The 25,815-nt window shown below is 36.4% G+C and overlaps 1 protein-coding gene across 2 annotated transcripts in view; it reads left to right on the top strand.

Annotated features, from left to right (window-relative positions):
* Positions 1-25,815, top strand: part of LOC101261231 (uncharacterized) — a 67,776-nt gene that overhangs the window by 15,033 nt on the left and 26,928 nt on the right. For both annotated transcript variants that reach the window (XR_741580.4, XM_004239266.5), the window contains 9 exons: positions 337-437; positions 2,727-2,821; positions 10,424-10,444; positions 10,519-10,614; positions 10,723-10,843; positions 10,945-11,124; positions 11,238-11,434; positions 18,317-18,588; positions 19,348-19,449. Coding sequence is in view for 1 of the 2 variants with exons in the window: in XM_004239266.5 (XP_004239314.2) it covers positions 337-437; positions 2,727-2,821; positions 10,424-10,444; positions 10,519-10,614; positions 10,723-10,843; positions 10,945-11,124; positions 11,238-11,434; positions 18,317-18,588; positions 19,348-19,449 (1,185 nt within the window). In the remaining variant the exon portion in view is untranslated. The remainder of the gene's footprint in view (positions 1-336; positions 438-2,726; positions 2,822-10,423; positions 10,445-10,518; positions 10,615-10,722; positions 10,844-10,944; positions 11,125-11,237; positions 11,435-18,316; positions 18,589-19,347; positions 19,450-25,815) is intronic.

Raw genomic sequence — 25,815 nt, 5'->3', positions numbered from 1 at the left:
AACAAACCTTATATATATATAAAAAAAATATATTAGATCATGAAGGGTTTGACCTCTAGATCTGCATTCGTATCGGACACCCACAAACAAGTCTGAGCCACTTAGACTGCCAATATAATTGTTCAATGTGTTTGTTATGGATAGCTCTTAGGACAAACATGAGGTCATTGTTGTGTTTGAAGAATGTATGCAATTATTGTCTTTTTATTGGTAGTACATGCGTGTAAGAGTTGTTGGACAAATAGATATCGTACGATGGTGTGCCTCAAGTTTTCTCCATTATCATGGTTCTGCTTGGTATATGTGAACTTACGTTTTCTCCCCTTCATGTTTCAGTCTACGATTCGGAGTAATTTGCAATATGCTGCATTGAGTGCGTTGAGAAGACTTCCCTTGGATCCAGGGAATCCAGCTTTCCTTCATCGTGCTGTACAAGGGTTAGTTTGCTTCCTACTGTTGATGTCTTTTGTAATCAATTGATAAAAAAATTTAGTTCTCTCATTTTACTGCTGAATGTGGTATACCCTATTTTAGTAGTGGTCCATTGTGATAATCCTTGCTTTCCCCTTCCTATCGGCGTCTTCCCCCATGTCAATAAATAAATAAAACGACACATCTCCACTAATATCCATTGAAGCAAACATTTTATCGTCTTCTTTGTACACGAACCTTTTCTATAAAAGTAATCAATGCTAGTGTGACTACTAATGTGAATTTTACCATTTTGAGTGCAACTTCAGCAATGTTCTTTCAGCATACTATGGAGGATATTTTAAAGTGTTTGCAATAAGCATTATTATCATGTGTCTTCCAGAGCTTTGGTCTAGTAGTAAGAGCGCAATTAACAATTGTGGGTTAGGTGCACATTACGGATTTTGAACTCTGCCGCAAACAAAAACCTAGTATAAATTGGAGAAGGCAGAGGGGTGAGTCCATTATCCACCGAGTTCCAAACTGTGTGCCACTGGCCTTCGGGGAGTTCTCGGACATAATTTTTTGCTATCAGGCATTTAGGCTGCACATTTAAAGCTAAGGAGAAGAATAAGAAGTTGAACTGCACATCCAATGTGTAATATCAATACAGTAATCGATAAAGGAAAATTCATAATCATCCGCGTAATAGGAAGGATTCAGTTTGAGTCGTCCAATTTTCTAGTGGAAAAAGGCTTGCTATTGTTGAAGTTTGCGCCAGTCATTTAGGTTGCTGATTCCAATGCCTATTTGCTTGAATCTTACCTATGAGAAAAAGCTTCTTGTCAGAATCTATCTTTTGTTGCGGTATCGGGGAATGAGTGCAAGTGCTTGTTACATCCCTTAAGTCCCCTATCAGTGAAAAGGAACACGAGTGACTTTATAAGCTTGGGCAAGTGGTTTTAGGCCCAAGGATAACATTTTTAAGTCCTGAATTCTAAAACTTATTGAGAGTATTGTATTGGGTCTTGTAGAACCAGGGCGTTAAAAATGATATGAAAATGTGATAGGTGTGTTTGAATTAACTGTGTCAAAGGGTCCCTATAAATACATTGCATCACTTTGCTGCATATTAATAACAAACCTTTATCAATCAAAAGAGTAAGTGTTGTAAGGGGCCAAATGCTGCATTCAAAGGTAGGCAGTGGGACAACAACATACCGAGTGAAATTCCACCAAGTGGGGACTGGGAAGGGTAGGATGACCCTATCGGTACCTCATGGAACTAGAGAGGTTGTTTCTGAAAGACCCTCCTCGGCTCAACTACATCAAACCCAAGTAAAAGCAGAAGAAACAATGAATAAAGCATATAACAAAATAAGATAAGCATTGTAAGGTCTACAAGAAAGAAACAATATAACAACAAATAGTGTGTAACCGAAACACAATAAACAACATATGACACAACTAGTACTATGATAGGAACTGACAAGCCTAGGCCTTCTCAAGGCAAGGCAACACTTTATCCGTACTAACCTTCTACCCCTAAATGCGACCTGCAGTCTTTCCTATCTAGATTCATATCCTCAGCAATATGAAGCTGCGCCATGTCCTGTTTAATCACCTCTCTTCAGTACTTTTTAGGTATACCTCTACCTCTCTGTGTACTCCCAACAACCAACCTCTCACATCTCCTCACTGTGGCATCAACACATTTTCTCTTTATATTCCTAAGTCTTCCGAGTCTCGCTTCCTTTATGTTGCCCCAATAAGCCACCTATAGTTCCAACATCACTTGGTGTGTATATACTCTTAACAAGGGTGTCGCTTTTTATGGAAGATTGGTTATTACATTCATTTCAACCTTTGACATTTCTGACAAAAGGTATAGCGAAAGGATTTGTTTGTTCAGTTCTTACCAACTTGGGGAGATCTCATCTGCTTGAGGCCCAAGTGGCTTAATACATCTTGGAGGTGCCTGCTGACAAGTGGTTTGGGGTCCAAGATGTGATAATCAAGCTTCTGGATTTCAAGTTTACCAGGAGCCTTCTCTTATGCATACCAAGCCTGGGTTGTTAAATATGCGTTTACCTTTCAGAAATTTTGCACAAGTTGCAAAGCCATTACCTGATCCCTATTATTTACTTCGAAGAAGTTCAAGGAAAATCATATGATTCTGCTCTGCAACAGCTTCTCAAATTTTACTTGTCTACAGTAGCTTGGTCTTCCATTTTTAGTATAAATGTATTTATGATTCTGTAATTTTTTTAAATCGTCGAACAACAAAACTTAAGACATTTTGTATGTTGATACAGAGTCTCATTTGCTGATCCAGTTGCTGTGAGGCATTCTTTAGAAATTCTCTCCGATTTAGCCACAAGTGATCCATATGCAGTTGCAATGGCATTAGGTAATTTCCTGAACAAGGTGTTTTAACTTTTGCAATCCTTTCTTTTGCTTTAATAGTATGAAGAACTTCAATTTATGAACTCCAAATTCTATTATTGTAACTTACAATACTGTGCACTGCTATGTTGATTCTCATTTTATGTTTCGTAAAGAATGACAAAAGTTTCAAATCGGTGGTTAATGAGATAAGTGGACTCCTTATAAGGCTTTGGGCAATCCTTCTCTCTTTGAGCTAGCTTTTGGGGTGTTTCTTATATTTGAGACCTAGTTTCACATGGTATAAAAGCAGGGTTCGTCTCACCCGATCTTGGAATCCCCAAAATCAAAATTGCCCATGCATCAGATGCTAAGCAATGGGCGTGAGGTGGGTAATAAAGAATTATAAAAGTCCCATATCCGTGGTTAATGAGATGGGTTGACTCCTTGTTAGGATTGGAAAATCCTCCTCCCTTTGAGCTAGCTTTTGGGGTGTGAGCTAGGCCTAAACCTAATTTAAAAATGTTAATGAACATGAACAAGATATTTTACCTACATTAGAGCTCCGGGAACATGTATGCAGAAGCATTTGCTATCCTCCCTAAAGAAAAAGTTACTGAAAAAGAGTGGTATAAAAGAGCATAATACCACAAAAGTTCACTAAAAGGTCTGAACTAAAAATGTGGAGTATAGAGATGTCTGGTAATGGGTAAAATCTGTCAAATGAAAGAAAGGTCTAAACTAAAGTACCATAGATGCCTTGAGGACATATTCTTTATTCACATGTTCCCAAAAGACTAAAATGGATGTCATTTTCATGTCCTGTTTCTGCTCTTATCCTCACTTTATGTAATTAATTTGTTTGTGATATTTAATTCTTCATGAGGCTAAGTGAGTCAAATCATTGAGGTTTTATTCTTTGTTTCAAGAATCTTTAGAAGAGGGAGAGATTGAAATAAATAAACAAGCAAACTAAAGTGCCTACAAAGGTGAAGTGCTTCACCTGACTGGCTCTCAAAGGGGCCTTTCTCACCCAAGATGACTTAATCAAGAGGAATATTTTTTTATAAAATTTGTTAAGTTGTATTCATTAGCATTAAGGTATGCTCGCCACCTCCAAAAGATATCAATTGCAAGCTTCCTATTAAATCTACAATCTAATCTACATCTTCTATACAAAGTTGTTTACACCAAAAAATGTAAAGATACAATACAATTCCATTTTACTTTGTTTATGGAATTGGACCTATGTCTAAAGCATCTCTTATTTCTTTCCTTCCATATTGACCACCATATTTATGATATGATGGTATAAATCTCCACCATCCCTTTTGACTTTCGATTCCTCCCCTCCTAATCTAGCAACTCAAAAGATCTGATGTGTGCTCTGGCATTATCTAGCTAGTGCTTGTAATGTTCAGGAAAATGTTCTAGTGAACATGCAATGTAAGACTTCTTGAGTAAGGGAAGCTCTCTTAATCTTTAACGTTGTAAAACGTTTCACTTTGGTGGACATGACACTCTTCCAGAAGTATCTCCAAGGATAGTGTTCCCCCAATTATCTCATGTAGACCACTCCATATGCACTTTTGACTGATAAAGCCCCATCGTTGCTGAGTTTCCACAAGACCTTGTCTTCATAATCAAGAGGAATATTTTACTAATTAAAAGATGCCACATGTGTCAGCAAAGCTCAGAAGTGTCAGCTATCTCTTCCTTCACTGACCCATCGTAAAACTGTAGAAGATCTATTTTTGGTCTGGAATGGGTTATGCCACAGAAAATAATACAAGCCTATGAAAGCTATTATTCCCTGAATATTCATAAAACCTTCTAGAAAATCTGGAAAATGGCTGCACCAGTAATTTCTCTGTGTCTGAACAGATAGAAACCAAAGATAGTTTGATGGCATCTCAAATCCAACTTACTTCCTCAAGGCTGCTTGTTTAGTTAGATCCTGTTTGGATTGACTTATTTTAGGTTCTTTCTAGCCAAAATAAAATGCAAGTACTTTTGTGGTGTTTGGCTAAAATAAAAAGTGCTTTACGCCAAAATAACAAAAATAAGCCAAAAACCATAAGTTAGAATTCCTAACGTATGGTTTGTGGACTATAAATTATAAGGGGTCGTTTGGGTGGCAACAAGTTATACCGGGATGTTTTTTATTTTTTAAAAAGTTATTCACTATGTATATGGTATAGCTTATCCCATCACTCTAGCAAAAATGGTGGGATAAAATAATCCAGTGACTACCTAATACCTCCAACCAAACGTGGGTCTAGATAATCCTACATTTTATCATGGGACTATTATACCTTCTACCTCACACCACACAACTCCTATGTTATAAGCCCATCCAAACAGGCTTTCATCATTTTACTGGAATTATCTCACCCTTGGTAATCAAACATATCTTTTTGTGGATTTTATTAGCTCCCTGATAGTAGTATATACTCACCAACAGTACTTTTGTCAAAGAAAGAAGTAGATAGTAGCGTAGACTCACTTGTATTAGAGCAATTAATCATTCCCGTTTTGTAAGTTATGCATCTTTTTGATGCTTTTTATTGAAATCCCTTTTACATCAAGAGAACAAGATAAGTTGTTAGACATGTTGGAGGGAGCACTTTGAGTTCATTGTGGTTTAAAGATATATTGCTATACCTTGAACAAGGATGTAAAAGACAATCTGATCACGGGAAGCGGTATTAAATAAATCTCCCAGTTGTGTTAAGTAAATAGGATGTTAGGAAGGTATGAGGGTTTCATATTTTTGGTTTCCTCCATTAATAAGTTCGAATTCTGTAAAGGTCCTCACATTTCCTAAACATGAAAAATAAATATATTTCTTAATAAATTTCTGAAGTGTTCCTTCATGAATGGGGGGAGAAACTTGAAAATCCTTGCTTCATCAGTTGAAAGGAAGAGAAAGAACTCATTGAATAGAACAATGTTTTGCGAAGCGAGAAGCGGAAAAAAGCGACGAGGGCTCGCTTCACAAAAGCGAGAAGCGTGAAGTGAAGCGCACACTTTTTTTTTATTTTTAAAAAGCGACATTTAGTATAAAAATAAAAAAATATTAAATAACTGAATATAGGTAATATAGTCTTAGATTAAATGAAAATAGATAGTCAATAATACTCACAAGTCATAACATATAAAACAAAAAATCAAAAACATTTTTAAATCACAAAGACTCAAACTCCTATTCTTCAACAAGATCCTCAAATTCTTGAAGTGCCACAACCAATGGTTCTACTTGGTCATCTTTTCATCATCAGAAGGCTCATCAACAAGGTTTCGACTTGAACTAGAACCTCCAACTCCTCTTTTCCTTGCCCCTTAAAGTACTCCCCCTAAAACTATAAATATTCTCCTCAACACCACTTGCCACAGAAATATCACCATAAGTGAGACTTTCTCTTTTGGTGATCTGATGGTGCTCCAGTTAACCATTTATTTGCCTTATCAATACTATCCAACAAAATTGGATCAATGGTATTACGTGCATTGTAACGACACTCCAATGTTCTATTATATTTGATGGACACTAGATCATTGAGGCGTGTCAACTCAAGCCTATCTTTTTTTACTATGAATCTGCACATAGTAGAATGTAATTAATAGGAGGACTTGGGATGATTAAGATATCAATTTAATTAGTAATAATGCATTGATTTAATGTAGTTTCTCACATGTTCATACACGCTCCATTTTCTCTCACAATCGGATGTGCTACAAGCAAACTTTGCACTCTTATAGCAAAACTGTTGCAAGTTTGGGACATTATGACCAAATTGCATCCACCATTCAACTGTAGAAGAGTTATTTTAAAAGATATGTAATAACTTAAAAGTTGAAGCTGTAAACAATTAAAAGATGAAATTCTTACCTGGTGACCTCAAGGTTCTAGCTATAATGGCTGATTCAATTCCAAGTAGGCCATCCGCTTTCATGTACACACCAAGCTCCTCCCCTATTTTTTCTTGCAAAGTTTTGTCTGGGATCATCCTCTCAACACATTTATGATATCCCTGCCGCACTTCTTCAGTTAAAATCTTCATGTCATTATTTTTATAATAGAGCAGTTCAAAATGTGTCACGCTTCATGCAAAGGTTGATGAAGTTGATCTGTCCACCTTGCATCAATGATTCAAAAACACTTTCATATTTCCTTGTATCAATACTTTCTTTGGCCCTGTCCATGGTTTCATAAATGTAACCCATTGGTGATTTTTTCTCCCCATCCACCATACGATGTACATGAATTAAAGGACCACCAACTGTGAGTTCTTGAACAACGTCATTCCAAAAAAATGGACTAATGATATGTGTCGCAACTTCTTTACCAAGAGATTCCTTTGAATAGATACTCTCATTCCATTCAGTTGATATAAACAAATTTCTCAATTTTTTTCTTTTTCTTATAAAAACTATACAAAGTCAAAAAAGTTGTTGCGAATCTTGTCTTGGCGGGTTTTACCAAAGATCTTTGCTTTGTGTATCTCCTCATCATATTCAACAACAATGCCCTTTGATTGATATAAGCATGTACCTTAACAGCCTTACCAGAAACTGTAAAGAAAATGGCAGTTAAAATATGAAGTTTAAAAAATGCAATTTAAATATCAAGACTCAAGTCAGTGTTTCGGGAAGCGAGAAGCGGAAAAAAGCGACGAGGGCATGCTTCACAGAAGCGAGAAGCGTGAAGCGAAGCGCTCGCTTTTTTAAAAAAAGCGACATTTACTATAAAAATAAAAAAATTAAATAACTAAATAGAGCTAATATAGTCTTATATTGAAAGAAATTACATAGGCAAAAATACTCATAAGTCATAACATATAAAGCAAAAAATCAAAAACATAATCAAATCACAACATTCAAACTCCTATTCTTCAACAAGGCTGCTAGACTGATCACAAAATAAAATAAAAAAAGCAAAAGAATTGAAAAGGCAGCAGTCAGTAATTAGAAACAGAGCAGGCAGGAAGAAAAGAAGAGAAGAAGAAGAAAAAACTAGAGTAGTCGAAACTCAGAGAGATGAAGAGATGAAGCACAGACGAAGATTGTATATTTCATGAGAAAAGAAACTCATAGAGATGAACTAATAAACATTAGCTAAAAAAGAGATGAACAAAAAGTTACCTACAGTCGCGGTCGAGGTTGAAGAGAGAGGCAGCCTCAATCGAGATCGTCAGGAGAGAAAGAAGGGAAAGAAGTATTGTGAAAGAAGAGTCGCGAGGAGAGAAAGAAGGAAAAGAGTCGTGAAAGAAGAGTCGTGAGGAGAGAGAAGGTTATATTTCAGATTTTTTTTTAAAAAAACCTAATTTTTTTTAAAAAAATCCTAATTGTCACTTTTTTTTTAATTTATAAAAAGCGCGCTTTATTGTGTTTTTGCCTTAGGGTCGCTTCTCGCTTCTTCATCTAAAGCGAGAGCTTTTTTCAGATTGCCTCGCCTCAAGATAAAAAAACGCACAAGGGTCGCCTCGCTTTGAAGCGCGCTTTAAGCGCACTTTTCTGCGCTTTTCACAACACTGACTCAAGTTCACCTGTAGAATACAGGGCTTGTTTGAAAATGTCACCAAACATCAAGTTGATACAGTGAGCAGCACAAGGAGTGGAGAAAATATGTGGGAACACTCCCTTCAACGTGTTACCCGTTTTTTTGTTCTCACTTGCATTATCTGTTACAACTTGTACCACATTTTCCTATCCTACCTTCATGATAATCTTCTCCAACAAATTAAACATCTTATTAGTGTCACTAGCATCATAAGATTCAAGGAATACACTCCCTCTTGGAGAGTTCACCAAAACATTAATGGCCATTTTTCCCCATTCCTTGTTGTCCATTTATCCATCATAGTGGAACAACCATACGTTTTCCATTGAACCTTATGTTCTTCTACTATCTTGTTTGTCTTTTCCACCTCCTTTTTTAGAAAAGGGAACTCTTACCTCATGATAGGTGGGAGGATTCATTCCAGGGTCATATTGGCTGAGTACCTCAACGAATTCACCAAAACTATCTTTGTAATTAACACAATTAAAAGTAATTCCTGCATCATACATCCACCTAGCAAAAACAGATATAGCACGATCCCTCAAAATCTTTCTAGAAGATTCTAAGTCAATAGGTCCACTTTTTCTCTTTTAGTTTTATTGTTGCGAGAAATAGAGATTCATAGGACCCTTGATACTGCTATTGATGGAAGACCCACTCCCATTACTCGAAGTCATCCTTTGATGCTTTGAGGGAGGCCCCATTGGCATTGGCATGTTCACTTCAAATTCATCATCATCCATTCCATCATTATCAACAAGATTAACCATGGATGCTTCATGGTTCATTTGAGTTTTAAACTCATTTTTCTTCAAGATATATTCTTTGATCTCTTCCCTCACTTTATCCGGGACTCTCGGGCATACTTTTACATCTCTATAGCCATTGATGAGATGCCTTTTGTTACGAAAGATTCCGCCATTGTATGTCACATCATAAAAGCTACATTTGACTTTTGTGCTACTACCCATAGGAGTTCCATATGCCCAAGCCGGATCCCTTTTTGTGACATCTTGAATGAGAAAATACAAGTTCACTAAATACTACAAGCAAAAAAGAAGTGTCAAAAAATAAAAAAACAGAGCAACAAGCATACACACTGATCACAAAATAAAAACGAAAAAAACAGCAAAAGAATTGAAAAAAACAGCAAAAGAATTGAAAAAAACAGAGCACGCAGTCAATAATTGTGAACAGAAACAGTAGCAGATCTCAGCCGAGATGAAGAGAAGAAGAAGAAAAAACTACAGTAGTCGCATTGTGAAGAGTTTCACAGAGATGAAGCACAGTAAGTCGCAGTCGCTGTCTTGAAGAGAGACGCAGTTGCAGTCACGGTCGTGAAGATAGAAGCAGCGAAAGAAGAGTCGTGAAAGAAAATTAAGTCATATCTATTTCAGATTATTTTTTTGAAAAAACAAAACCTAATTTTAAAAAATACCCTAATTGTCGGTTTTTTATAAAAAGCGCGCTTTATTGCGCTTTTACCTTAGTGTCGCTTCTCGCTTCTTTATTTGAAGCGAGGGCCTTTTTCAGATTGCATCACCTCAGGAGAAAGAAGCGCACTGGTCAAGCCTCACTTTGAATCCTTTTTAAGCACGCTTTTCTGCTCTTTTTACAACACTGGAATAGAATGAATGATGTGTCATGCAAACAGACCACCGTTGAAATAGTAAGAAGTGAAATAAGATGAGAAAAGGGCCTACAAGTTGCAACATTCTGGGTTTCTAGGACATCTTCAAACTTTCATGAGTTAAATGTTGATTAGTATGTGAACTCTTTAAGGAGGACTGCTTTTCCCATCTGTATTGATATTCCTTTTTGATTAATATCTCTGTATTTGTTTTCTTGTGTGTTCTCACTTGACAAGTAGCATTGCTTTAATGTTTTGTTGTTGTGATGTCTTATGCTAAGATCCATGTAAAAGGGCATCCTTATGATAATTTTCATGAAATAAATCGAGTTTCTTGGTGGATATCCTTATTGGTAAAAGGGGAATTTCTTGGCATATGTATCTGATTGATGGTTTGAGTTTGTTTTTTGACTAGCTTTTTTGTCTTTTTGTAGGGAAGCTTGTGCAGCCCGGTGGTAAGTCAATTTCTTATCTCCAATTTCATTGTCATATATCATCCATTAATACTATCAGAATTTGTTTGAATCAGGGGCTCTACAAGATGTACTCCATATGCATGATGTTCTTGCTAGAGTTGCACTTGCCAGGTTGTGCCACAGTATATCCCGAGCTCGGTCACTAGAAGGTATGTCTGTTTGAAATGTATTCTGAGCAAGCATGCCCCTTTTCTGTTTGGAGACTGGGAGTAGATAATAAGACTGATTGCTGGCGAACTCCATATTATGTGGTGCAGAAAGGCCAGACATTAAGACTCAGTTCAATTCAGTGCTGTATCAGCTACTTCTTGATCCTAGTGAAAGAGTTTGTTTTGAGGCTATCCTTTGTGTGCTGGGTAAAGTTGATAATGCTGAGAGGTAGCTTCATCTTTGAAACTTCTCTTACTATAACGTCTCAGATAACTGCCCAATTTGTAAGATTAAGCACGTAATTTTCTGTGGAGTTTTGGACTCTGCAGGACTGAGGAACGAGCTGCTGGATGGTACAGACTGACCAGAGAAATTCTCAAGCTTCCAGAAGCACCTTCAGCTAAAGACTCAAATTCCGAATCAAAGGATGGAGCTCCTTCAAAGTCCTCCAAAGACAAGTCTTCAAAGACAAGGCGTCCTCAACCTTTGATCAAACTTGTGATGAGGAGGTCTTCAAGCTTGTCTTTTTTGCTCTCCTGACCCTCCAAACTAAACCTAAACCTTTTATGCTCCAACTATTTTGTGATGAATTGTTCAGCTAACACCCCCATGACTTTGGCAGGTTAGAGAGTTCTTTCCGCAGTTTCTCTCGACCTGTACTTCATTCAGCCGCACGGGTGGTGCAAGAAATGGGAAAAAGTCGTGCAGCAGCTTTCGCTTTGGGCTTACAAGATATTGATGAAGGAGCTTATGTTAAAACAGTTCCAGAAAATAATGACTCATATGATCAGGATCATAATGAAACCTCTCACCCTGAAGGTACTGAAAACGAGTTAGCTTTTTAGACATAACTCATAATCTCTCTCTCTTTAATGTTTATGGAAGGTTCAATTTGTGATACTAAATGTTTGTAAAAGACATACCCAATGAAAGAGTTCAAAAATTACTTGTATGCAGTGCAAATGATCTTTGTCAAGGTCTTAAATTATAGTAGACATAATCATATGACTTAAGGGTTGATATATAAATTTACATTTCAGGACATATGGAGAGAAAATAAGTGTGAGATCTAGAGACTTTCTGGTTTCGAAGAACACCTAAAATATATAAGTAGGAATCATCATAAATGTCTCCATCTCCAAGAATACACTACTTTGGATAATCCGACATGCACTCCTTGGCATTTTTGAAGAGTCCAAGCAACATAAACTCTAATTATATATGACTTAACAAAATTATACAAGATAGAATTTCATGGTGCATGTTATTTGCAAACGATATTTTGTCAATTGATGATAATGAAAGGAGTCGACTAAGAGCTTGAACAATGCAGAGCACTCTAGATGGTGGTAAGCGTTTAGGATAAGTAGAATTATGCAGAATCATTCTAGAGAGTAAAAGTTTGATAAGTAAAAGTAAGACATTAGATAGACGACTAGTTTAACTACAATCAAAAAAGGAATTTGAGGTGATTACACAGATTTGCGATGACTGGGCAAGTACCAACAATATGATATCTAGGTTCAATGTTTCAATAGAAGGACATGATATGTGAATATTTATAATTAACAAAAACAAAATGAGAAAAATGGAGGAGTATTAGATGAGTATTATGCAATAGTAGCATAATTATAAAAGTAATTGGGTTTGAGATTTAGGAGTGATTTTTAAGATTGGGAGGTGACCGAGCTTCAATGGTTGCTAGATTTACTCCAAAGCAAGGCGAGTAGCATAGTTATCAAAGTAATGGGATTTGAGATAGATCTAATGCTTGTTGGGTTTGGGAACAACAATCCATTCTTAGTTAAGTCCTTTAAGAAGCTTCTAGTTAGGGCACATGTTAGTTTTTCACACCGTCACACGCTTCGGTTTGAATTCCTAAGGTGTCGAGAAAGTTGTACATCTTCATGTGGCTAGCTACTACAACAACAACGTACCTAGTAAAATGGAGGGTAGAATGTACGCATACCTTACCACTACCTCGTGGAGGTAGAATGGTTGTTTCCGAAAGACCCTCGACTAAAGTAAAAAAGAAGGAAAGCAAGGGGTTTGCCTTCTGGGGCGAGCTCGTCGTTTCGGGCTTGCCTAGTGCGAGTTACCTCTCCTATGTGGTTTCCGATCTATTGCATGAGAGGGAGGATTTTACCCTGTGCGCAACCAAAGGTTAGCGACTGCGGGTTCTCTTGTTCTAAAATAAGTAAAGAAGTCAGTAAAAGAAAATATAGTAAGTAACAAGGTAATGGTCCAAAGTGTATTAGCAAAGATAACAACGAAATAGTGTTATAATCAATAAACGACATATTAGAACAGATTATTGAAAGCATGAATACACCGTGCAATATATCCAAAACAAGAAATACGACAAAACAACTAATACAATGGAAAACACCAACCACCCTAAGAAAGACAACCCTACGCTACCTACTAACCTACTATCCTAATACGTGGCCTCCACAACTTCTTCGGTAACCTGAAGCTGCGTCATATCCTATTTTATCACTTCTATCGAATAATTCTTCATCTTACCTTTGCCTCTTTTCGGTACCCTCTATAACCAACCTCTCGCACCTCCTCACTAGTGCTCCCATACATCTCCTCTTCACATGTTCAAACCTTCTCAGTTACGCTTCCCTCATCTTATTCACCATAGAGGGCACGTCCACCTAAGTTGCTTGGACTCGGGTGTCGGTGTCCTATACATGTGTGGATCTAGAGGTCGGATTCTTCATGATCTAATTTATAAGATTTGGAGATATGGGTCCATGTATGGATACAATAAAACCCTAAATATAATAAAATTATCTAAAAATAGAATTATTAACCCTAAATTATCAGATATTATGTGGAGAATTTGAGGCAAATCCTAGAAAGAGATTACACGAAAATGAGTGAGATAGATGATGTATAAGGAAATTGAAGTGTGTAGCCCCTTTTTGAACTTGAGAGTAACCAAGAAAGACACATTTGAGGGCACGGGGGCTAATTTATCTTTCCCAAGGGCTAAGTTATGAACAAAGCATGTGCTCCCCAATACACGAGGTGGGATAGGATAGAGATGTTACTCAGGAAACAATATGGAATGTGGAACCTGATTCTTAATAGAAGATGAAGGCATTCTATTTGTTATTATTAAATAAAAGACGTAAGAACTGCATCTCCCCAAAAACGCAGCGGCACATAGGATTCAAGGAGAAGAGTACGAGCAATCTCAATAAGATGCCTATTTTTCCTTTCTGCTACACCATTCTGTTGTGGGGTGTATGGACAAGTAGTTTGGTGAATAATGCATTGGGAGTAATAAACTCCTGAAATTGGGAGGATAAGTATTCTAAGGCATTATCGCTAAGAAAAGTACGAATAGAAACACCAAATTGATTTTGTATTTTAGCAAAGGAACTTTTGAATATAGAAAATAACTTAGAACGATCTTTCATTAATAAAACCCAAGTACATCTTGAATAATTATCAAAGAAACTAACAAAATAACGAAATCCTAAGATGGACTTGACTCTACTAGGACCCCAAATATCAGAATGAACTAATGTTATTATCATAAGATGGAATTGACTCTACTAGGACCCTCAATCTATATTCCGATTTACAACTACACACTTCAATTTCATAAGGGTCTTATCATTCTTCAAAGTGAAATCATTACCACTTTAAATGCATAGCTGACAAAGTGAATGTATGTCACCCTCTTTGAGAGAGTGAACTCCCAAAGTAAATATTAAAATTTTATTTTGGATATCTTTTTTTTAAAAAATATGTATTTTTTAATAATAATAATAATAATATTATTATTATTAATAATAATAATAATAATAATAATAATCATAATCATAATCATTATCATACTACTACTACTACTACTAATCATCATCATCATCATCATAATAATAACAACAACAACAACAACAACAACAACACAACAACAAACAACAACAACAAAACTGACCATCTCCAAACCATTACTACCATTCTCATCTTCACCAAATTCACCATTCTTGATTCAAGAAAAAAATTTGAACTCTCTATTAAACAAATTTGCAAAATCAATCTAATAAACTTGTGAAAAATATATGGGAAGAATAGTATTGAATTATGTATCTAAATTGTTACATTGAGGCCCTATTTATAGACAATACATTGAAATCCCTTTTTAACTAGGATTTCTATTCCTATTCTTCTTCCTATTCTAAGTAGGAATATATATACATATTTCTATTCTAAACACTTCCCCTCCAGCTGGTGCATACAAATCATATGTACTTAGCTTGTGACAAATGTAATTAGTGCGAGGACTTGGTGAAGATATTTGCTAGCTGATCATTTGACTTCAGAAATTTCGTGTCACACATAAGTTTCATCTGATCAATTGTGCCAAATTTTAGTTCTCCCAACAACTGTTTGATCCAAACTAGCTCACAAGTTGCTGCGACCATTGCTCGATATTCTTATTTTGCACTACTTGAGTAACCACACTTTGTTTCTTACTCTTCCACGACACCAAATTATCTCCTACTAAAACACAATATCTGAATGTCAAACGTCTATCAGAGGGTCATCCTCATAGAGTAGTCCTTTACCAAGAGTTGACTTTATATATCGCAGGATACGAACAACTGCTTCCTAATGAATATTACAAGGGGAAGTCTTAAACTGGCTCACAACACTCAGTGGAAAAGACATGTCGGGTCTAGTTACTGTGAGATAATTTAATTTTCCAACAAGCCGTCTATACCTCTTCAGGATTACTAAGTGGCTCCCCCTATCGTGTAAGGAGTTCAAAATTCGGATTCACTCTCGTTTCCTCAAGAATGTCTAAGGCATACTTGCGTTGAGAAATAACAATACATGATCTAGACTGAGCAACCTCAATACCTAGGAAATACTTCAATCTACCATGGTCTTTTAGTCTGGAAGTGCTTAAAGAGATGTTGCTTCAGTTTGGTGATACCATCTTGATCATTACCGGTGGTAACAATGTCATCAACGTACACAACCAAATAGATACATCAATTTGGTGCAGAATGTCGATAAAATACGGAGTGCTCAGCTCCACTACGAGTCATGCTAAATTGTTGAATAATTGTGCTGAACTTCCCAAACCAAGCTCTACGAGACAGCTTCAGACCACAGTGACCTACACAATCGATATACAAGGCTACTAGACTCCTCTTAAGCAACAAAACCAGGTAGTTGCTCCGTAGAGACTTCCAACTCAAGATCACCATGAAAAAAAGCATTCTTAGAGCCTGTTTGGCTCAGCTTAAAAGCTGGTCAAACGGACTTAAAAGCTGGTTTTTGACTTATTTAGCTGTTTGGCAATACTCAAAATAACTTATTTTAAGTTGAAAAAAACTTATTTTAAGCCAAAAGTTAAAAGCTGGGGCAGGGGTGTTTTTTTTTTCCAGCTTATAGGCTGTTTTAAGTTGACCACATTTTTACTTTTTTGCCCTTAATATTTTTATACAATCTCCAAATTACCCACATAACCCTAACATCTCTTTCTTCTATTTTTCCCTTTTCACGTGTGGATGATAGACAATTACTATTACTAATGAATGAAAATAAAATAAATCTTAAATCTTTCAGGTGATCTATTCAAATTATATATTAATAAAATGTAAAATAAGTTGCACATATAACTTAAATAAAAATTTATATTCCTCTTATAAATAATGTGTGATAATAAAGAAATATGTGAATGATAACAAAATATAATTATTTATGGCTGTAAAATATAAATTAATTAACTTTTTTTATGTTAACAACTTTTAAGGGTATTTCAGACATTTTGATTTAAAAAGCTGTTTATCAGCACTTATTTGCCAAACACATCAACAACTTTTTTTTAACTTCAGCACTTTCATCCAAACGCATAACTGCTTATTTTAAAAATAAGTTTCAGCACTTTAAAAAGTACTATTTTAAAGCTGCTTTTATTAAGCCCATCCAAACGGGCCCTTAATGTCCAATTGATGAAAAGGCCAGTGACGAACAACAACCATAGTTAGGATTGTATATACTATTGTATTCCTATTAGGATTCTAACAAAAATCATTCTAAAATCTCTAGTATTGATTTAGACTCCACTAAATATATTCTTTATGCCAGAAATGTCAAAACAAAATGCGATCAAGCCTTGAAATGAAGGGGACTAAAGGAACAAGAGGGATCCACTGAAGAAGATCCTTATCCTTCTCCTTCCCTTTTATCAAAAGAAGGGTGAGATCTGGACAAAATCTATGGATGCAATTCTTATTGCAACTTCATGATAGAAAAAATAAAAACGAAGACCGCTTCTGGTTTGGAAAAACCTCTTGTGAGTCTTTTCGATTATAATCTATGAAATCAACCATTTCTTTACATAAAGAATAATAGATTTGGACAAGCTGTAATAACTGAAATGTCACAATATTTGTTTGACACATGCAATAGTGATGGAAAACAAATAATATCTTTTGAATACCTGCCAACTTTATGAATTTTTTGGGAAAATGATAAAAAGAAGGGTACGCCAATTGTCACTCCAGAATATGATCCCTAATGATTAATCCTTAAAAAAAAAGATCCCTAATGTACTTTAGTGGGTTTGTACTAACAAAGAAAAGATCTTCAATAGAGAGTTAAATTTCCCTCAAAACACATTGCATTCCTTCCTCTCCAAACTGTCCACCAGATTGCAGCTTCTTCAGGTCATACAAGATTTGACGACATTACAAATGATCATATCCGATAGGTGAAAATAACACAACAAAAATTAGAGTTGACAACATGATATGGTTCAGTCATGTGGTAGACCTCCAAATACACATGTATGTTGTTGTGGCACCATGATGATTGAATGCGTACTAAATGGGATAAAGTGGACGTAAATTCAAATGGACGAAAAGATGTTTTGGAAGACTTACAATATCTTAGAATCTGTAAAAGCTTGAGCTTAGAGAGCACACTTTGATCTTCGCCACACTCTCTCACGTGCTGGCAAGATCCTTTCACTGGCAAGACACGTGGAAATTCTTTTTGATAACAGGTGGCGGCGAATCTAGAACCTTTGCCAGCTCTGGCATCATGTTTAAGTGTGATCGTCCCATCAAAAAGCTTAAGCTATCATAGCGATCACACTGTTATTTATTCAGGTATCTTTGACAGAATCTACACAATATTAGCCAAATATGCATTTGTTTATGAAGATGCTTGGTTTTGGTTGCATTTTCAACTCCTTTAGGTGTGTATTGGTCCTTTAATATTGGTTATTGCACTTTTCCTTGATCTTTACTATCTTCTATTGACAAGTTCAATTATCTTTTATGCTTTCATTGATTATATGTCAAAAAAAAAATATTTATGTTTTTCGCTGTATTATTTTACTTATAGATTTTGCTTTTCTGGAGGTGATTATCTTTGTGGATGACTTGCTGCTATTAATTTTATTAGTCCTGTAAAGACTAGCTTTCACTTGTTGGCCTTATTTAGTTGGAACTGTCAGTATTCTCTTGTATTACGGTTGGTGTCTAGACTCATTTCTTCTATGACTTTCGTGTTCTCTTTGTTGGATCCAGAATTGTCACCTCACTGATTCTTCCATATTTTTGATTTTCTTGTCTTTTTTGTTTAGGTATACGTCGAGTAGATCCAGAATTGTCACCTCACTGATTCTTCCATATTTTTGATTTTCTTGTCTTTTTTGTTTAGGTATACGTCGAGTTTCCTCATTATCTAATACCAATGGTGCCAAGGACACGATTGCAAGTTTATTGGCCTCCTTAATGGAGGTGGTGCGGACAACTGTTGCATGTGAATGTGTTTATGTTCGCGCAATGGTAATAAAAGCACTAATATGGATGCAAAGCCCTCACGAGTCCTTTGATGAATTAGAATCCATCATCGCATCAGAACTTACAGATCCAGCTTGGCCAGCACCATTAGTAAATGATATATTGCTGACACTTCATGCTCGTTTCAAGGTATGTATGGACGGGGAAAAACATATTCTTTGGGTTGTTGTCTAGTTGTCTGGTAAATGGATTAAGTGATCATTCTCTATATATCATGTCTTTAACTTGTGTTAGTCTGTATTTCACTATGGAGCCTTGTATGTTCTAGTTTCTTCTTCTGGGATTAGATATGTCAACATTCTCAAGTTTTTCTGGTTGTACCACTCCTTTCTTTTCATCATAATGTTATTCTTTTTCACCACCATGAGAAAAGATAAAGAGTAAAGACATCTTGATGTAAGAACTAGGACGATGCTGAAGCGAATATTTGTTCTACACTGGAGTTTCGTATATTGAGATTGTTCATTGTTCTTTTATGGAAGCGTTAGATCATTTTCTCTTATAATGTGTTCTTATGCTATTGTTTATGGTAGAGAGGTGTTGTTTTTTCTAGCCATTTATTGAGAGAGGTTTAGGTTATTCAAGTTCTAATGTAGTTAATTAGGCCTGAATGTTAAGTTATTTTAGCGTGAGGTTTTCTTATGCTTACCTTATCAAGATACTTTTGATCATAATCTTGGTATCTATAAAAACGTCTTGGCATCGATGTCCATGCAACCAATACAAGAAATGAAGATATGGGTCAATGAAAGTTCAAGCTCATGCATTTTCCATGCTATAGTTAATAGAATAATAGACGTGTAAATATTCTGTGTTTTTTGGTATCTTTGTGAATTATCAGTCCCTGAGCTCACATATCCAACTTTCTTTTTGCGTTGTGATTGTTAGGCTACTCCTGATATGGCAGTAACCCTTCTAGAGATCGCCAGAATTTTTGCCACCAAAGTTCCCGGAAAGATAGATGCAGATGTGCTACAACTACTATGGAAAGTAAGCTCACTGTCATAACAAAATGTAGAGTTGATTTGTTTTCTTAATTAACGTCTTTGTTCTTTTTTCCCCAAAGTTCCATTTATTTTTTGGCGAATGTTTTGTTTGTCATGGATATGCTTATAGTTTCTTTGTAGTTATTGCCTCCAATTAGATTATACTGTTAAGCATTAAATAGTACATAACCGATGGCTCAAAGTTGTATGTAGCAGATTGTGGTTACCCTAATTACCACATTGACTGAACACATATTGATAACATATGAATTCTAATGAGTATGTTTATATGTGGTGCATCTACTTTCTTGTACAAATATGATGTGTTAATGATATTATCTATTACAACCTAAGTCCCCTATAGGTCAATGATCTTGGTGACCTTAAATTGGACCTTCTCTGACACGTTGAATTGATACATTTTTGAAAATTCTGCATCCATAAATACATCTACTCGTGGTTTGATTTTTATCTGGTTGCACTTGTACCATTACATGCTAGGTTAAGTAGCAAGTGAGGGTGTATTTTTGTTTTTGGTTCCTCTGATATTTTATTTGTTTTTGGTTTCTCTTGTATTTCTCACCATTCCTATGATCATTGTTTAAAAGGAAAATTCCCTAAAAGCGACAAGTTCCATGTGAAGTGAAATGAAAAGCGAGAAATGAAGTGTGTTTCTTTGAAGTGAAGTGTGCAACTTATGAAGAAATTGAAAATACAGTCACATTTTAAATCTGTACTATAATGCTCTTTTTTTTTGTGAACTGGTAAGTTTGTATTCTTCAGCATTAGGATATGCTGGCCACCTTCAAAATTCATCACAAAAATTACAAATTTCCTATCATTTACAATTCGATCTACATTGTGATAATATAGTTGTTTACACCAAAAAAAGTAAAGATACTAGATACACAATCTCAATAATATTTCTCCTTTATTTATCACATGGTATCAGAGCAATGGTGAGAAACCTTTACAAAAATTCGGCTACTGTCGAAGTTTAATTTTGTCATCATCTCTTCCCGTTATTGTTGTGTGAAAACCAACACCATCATTGGGTCTCTCACCCTTCGGAGACGAAACACCAGTCAGACCCATTGGAAAATATTGTCATGTGCCCTCACACGCCGATCAGAGGTGTGTGAGGTCAGTTTAGACAACTTTTTGGCATTTTCTTTTTTTCCAGTTGGATCGGCTCTCCTTTTTGAGGCTTCCCGTTCAATTATTTCTTGAATCCGATCATATTTTTTGTCAATCAGATCTGATTTTTAAGATCCCTGCAATTCCATCCACTTTTCAGGCAATTTCTGGTTGTTTGCGGCCATTTTTCAGCATATTTTTTCCCAGTAGAATCGCCTCGTAATTCCGGCCCTACACAATTTTTTTATTTCCTCTTTGATATTACTGTCCAATTTCCAGTGAAGATATGTTTTGTTTTTGGCCTGACTTTAGAATGTCTTTCGGGATTGATATTTTTGCCCCAAAAGTGGAAATTCAAGCCCTATGATCACTGTAGAATCATTAATGGGAAGCTCAAACTATTTAGGTTGGACTTCTTCGGTTGAGTTGTGGTGCTAGTGTCAAGACCATTTAACTACCAAGGATTGTGTCATAGATGACAAAAGGTTAGTGAGGAACATGCAAAAGTCAAAGCACAATCGGAGAAGGTTGATGCTCAACTATGAAGTCTCCTATGGTAATCAATTGATTCCAAGTTGATTGCCTTGTTTCGCCCATCCGAGACATGCTATTCAGTTTGGGAAAAGGTTCGTGCTTTATACCCTAATGACACATCTCGGTTCTATTATGTGATATCTCGCATGACCAACTAAAAGAAACAAGAATGCGATATGTCTACATACTTGGGACAAGTACATGCAATCATGGATAAATTTGAGATGTTGATGCCAGTCATTGTGAATGTAGAAAAACAACAAGAGCACATACGTACGTTGTTTCTAGTTCTTACACTTGCTGGACTTCATCTTGACCATGATTTAGTGCGTGATCAAATTTTATTTAGTCCAATTATTCCCACAATTGATCAATTATTCTCTCGTCTATTTTGTCTTGCTACGCCTCCCCGTCAAAGAGTAGTTTCATCATCCACCATTGACTCCTCTATTCGCACATCTCAACAATAGACAAGTGAATATATCAACCTATGGAGAATCAAAGAGTAGGTGGTTTTGGTAGATCTCAATCCAAGTGTAGCTATTTTCATAAGATTGGACTCACTCGTGACATGTGTCATATTTTGCATGGTCCACCACCCAGTTATGATTCTACTGCAATATTGGATATAATGAGTCTCTTGGAATCACGCAAGTAAGCAAACTTCTCCACAAGACTCAACTGTTGCTCAGATTGACCACCTAATAATGCTCATATTGCTCAATCAGAATATGATGAGTTCCTTCAGTATCGAGCAAGCAAATGTCTCCACCATTAGCCTCGGTTACTCAGCCTAATGTTCATGTTGTGGGTAATACATTTTTTTTGTGTTTCACGGTCTAATACTTTTGGCTCATGGGTCATGGGCTCATGCGCTTCAGATCATATTTCTGGTAACAAATCACTTATGTCTGATATTTGTTTATTAAGGATCTCTTCTAGCTATTACTTTAGCCAATGGGATCCAAACCAAACCAAAAGGGGTTGGAAAAGCCTAACATCTCTTTATAGTTACTTTAGACTCTGTTCTTTATGACCCTGGTTCGCCTTTTAATCTAGCTCTGTAAGTCGTTTGACACGTGCCATAACCTTTTTTGAGGATTTCTTTCTCACGTAGGACCGCAGTACAGGACATATGATTCGCACAGGATATGAATCACAAGGCCTTTACGATCTTTACCTCTTCAAATTCCTTCACAACATGCTCTGTTACAGATCATCCAACCCTAATTCACAAATATTTTGGACATCCGAGTCTATCTAAGTTGCAAAAAATGGTGCGTAGTTTTTCTAGTTTATCCACGTAAGATTGTGAGTCGTGTCAACTTGGGAAACACAACCGTGCTACATTTTCCCTTAATATTGAGGGTCGTTCAAAGTCTCTTTTTTCATTAGTTCATTCTGATATGAGGTCCTAGAAGAGTCGGTTCACCCGTAGGAGTTATTTTCTATAGTCAAAATTTTCTATGCAAAAATACAAAATCATTATGGTGTTTCTATTCATACTTTTCGTAGTAATAATGCCTTAGAATACTTATCCTCCCAGTTTCAAGAATTTATGACTCACCATGGAATTATTCACCAAACATCTTGTCCGCACACTCCTAAGCAGAATGGTGTATATAAAGGAAGAATAGGCATCTCATTGAGACTGCTCGAAATCTTCTCATTGAATTTTATGTTCCGCTGCGTTTTTTGGGCGATGTAGTCCTTGCATCTTGTTATTTGATTTATAAAATGCTCTCATCTTCTATTAAGAATTAGGTTCCACATTCTATACTATTTCCTCACTTACCTCTTTACTTTATCCCCCTCGTGTCTTTGGGATCACATGCTTTGTTCATAACTTAGCCCTTGGTAAAGATAAATTAGCTCCTCGTGCTCTCATGTGTCTTTCTTGGTTACTCTCGAGTTCAAAAAGAGTATCGTTGCTAATCACCTGATCTTCGTCGATACATAATGTTTGCAGGTGTCACATTTGTTGAATCTCAACCCTACTATACATCTTCTGATCATTCTGATGTCTCTGAGTTTTAATCGGTATTGATTTTTTGAGAAATCTATAGTTACTTCTACATCGCCACTAATGCCACCATTCCTGACTTATCATCATTGTCTGCGCCACCACTAGTCCCAGATAATTCATATTATGCGTTAGATCTTGCTCCTACTACGGACTTGCCTCCTTCTAGTCAATCGATTTGACTTCAAAAGGTATACGTACCACTAGAAAAGCTTACTCACATTATACTTTATTGAGTTGTCATCATCTCGCATCACAAAATTATGCCTTTGTATGATCTTTGTCCTCTATTTCCATTCTTAAGACTACACGTGAAACACTTTCTTATTTTGGATGGAGACAGACTATGCTTGATGAGATATTTGCTTGTACAAGTGATACTTGGGAACTTGTCTCTCTTCCTGCAGAAAAATCTCCTGTTGGTTGTTGGTGGGTTTATGTAGTCAGAATTGGTCCAAATGGTTAGGCTGATTGGTTCAAGGCTCGTCTTGTTGCCAAAGGGTATACTCATATCTTTGGGCTCAATTGTAGTAATGCTTTCGCTCTTGTGGCGAAAATATCATTTGTTCGTCTTTTTCAATCTATAGCTGCTGCTCGTCATTGGCCTCTTTTTCAATCTATTGCCCGCCCTCTCTTTTTATGTTAGTGTTGTAAGTTAGTTTATGACTTCCCCTTGTGATAGTCATTGGGATGCAGTTGTTCCTATTCTAAGACATAAAATCAGCTCTTGGTAAAGGACTACTCTTTGAGAATCAAGACCACTGATAGACGTTCGACATCTTGATACTGTGTTTTAGTAGGAGGTAATTTGGTGTTGCGGAAGAGTAAAAAAGAAAACGTGTTTGCTTGATCTAGTGCAGAATTCGAATACTGAGCAATGGCTGCAACAACTTGTGAGCTAGTTTGGATCAAACAGTTTTTGAGAGAGCTAAAATTTGGCTAAGTTGGTCAGATGAAACTTGTGTGTGATAATCAAGCGGCCCGTCATATTGCATCAAATCCCGTATTTCATGAAAGGACTAAGCACATTGACATTGACTGTCACTTTGGAGGTCTATCAGAACCTGTGTCCAAAGCTTAGAGAGCATTGTAGCCTCCGAAAAAATAAATGGTAGGAAAAAGGTTCAAATCTGAGAAGATAATTGGTTAAAACAAGCTCCCGTAAGGGATACCCTCAATGATATTTACATCCTAAACCAACAGCAAAGGACTAGTGTGGCTGAAGTTTTGTCAAATCAGGGATGAAATTTGAGCTTTAGAAGACCTTTTAATGACCGGGAGATTTTGTGGTTAGCTGAGTTCTACAGCAAATTGGAGCAATTCAAAGGAATTTCAACTGACCAAGATAGATTGGAGCGGCAGAGCCACAATCAAGGTAGATTCAGTGTGAAAGGGGCTTCCAAAAAGTTAACCCTTATGATAATCAGACTGATGATTGGCCTTGGAAGCTAAAGTCAAAACTCCTCATAAAGTTTCCTGTTTGACTTGGCTTTTGGCTAAAAGCTGTGTTAACTCAAGAAAATCTAATGAAAAGGGGGATCCACCTGCCCTAGGTGTTTCTTTTGGGAAGAAAAGGCTGAGACAGTAACCCACCTATTTATACCCTGCAGGATTACCTTTCAACTATGGCAAATTTTCCCAAGTATGAAGGGGCTGAGCTGGGTGATGCCAAGGAAAATAGATCAGAGCTTGGAAGATCTGGAGCAGTTATGCTAACACTTCAGACCATAAGGATAGGTGGAATTTATACCAGCTTGCATCTGGTGGGCTCCTTGGACAGAAAGAAACTTCAGGTGCCACCAGAACAAGAGCAACAACATTCAAAAGATGAAGATGAAGTGTTTAGTTTTGTTTCATTTTTAGTGTAAACAGGAGTATATGGAAGATCTAGAAGCAATTATGGATGTCTTAAGATCTTTGCAAATTTTTGTTAAAAGGGTATAAGATCTTCTGGATACTCCACCTCAATTGCAATTAGGAAACCTTTAACTTGTTTTAGTACGTTTCTGGTTTTTTGGAAATAGTATACAAGTTGTTACCTTTACTAAAAAAAAAAAAAGAAAAAGAAAAAAACAACTGAATAGATCAGCTGTGTGCTCTGGCATGGTTCCACTTTGACCAGTGATGTTGAGAAGCAGTTCCCAGTGCTGTATTGTGAACTTGCAATGTAGGAATATGTGCTTTGTTTCCCTGTTAGATTACATAGAAAACATCTTGGTACCAGTGTCCTTCCTTTCTTCTGAAGGACTTCTTGGTTAGACAGGTTTTTCTGATTACTAACCAAGTGTAACTTGCACTCCTCTAGGAGTTAAACTTCTCTAAATATTCTTCCATTGATATTGAGCACTTTCCGATTCCCCATGTCGCTCTCTCTTAAACGCATTGTTAACTGTGAACTTGCCCTCCCTGTTGTGTTTCTAGATAACCCTGTCTTTGCATTTGTGTCAAGGCTCGTACCTCCCATTTTTCAGCAATGATGCCACTCTCTCTATTTCCCAATCATTCAAAAGTCTTCTAAAGAATAAGTTCCATCCTTGTGTAGACCAACAATCACCTACCTTGGCATCAGGATTGGTGCAAATGGAGAAGTCTTGAAATGATTCACTCAAAGGGGTCTGATCAATCCAACCTTCTCTTCAAAATTTGAAACTATTGTCGCTTCCCACTTTGAGTATC

Source organism: Solanum lycopersicum, chromosome 5 (genome assembly GCF_036512215.1).
Source record: "Solanum lycopersicum chromosome 5, SLM_r2.1".
In the NCBI taxonomy this organism is placed as follows: Eukaryota; Viridiplantae; Streptophyta; class Magnoliopsida; order Solanales; family Solanaceae; genus Solanum; species Solanum lycopersicum.
The sequence above is the reverse complement of the archived record's forward strand: the minus strand, read 5'-3'. Positions and strand labels throughout refer to the sequence as shown.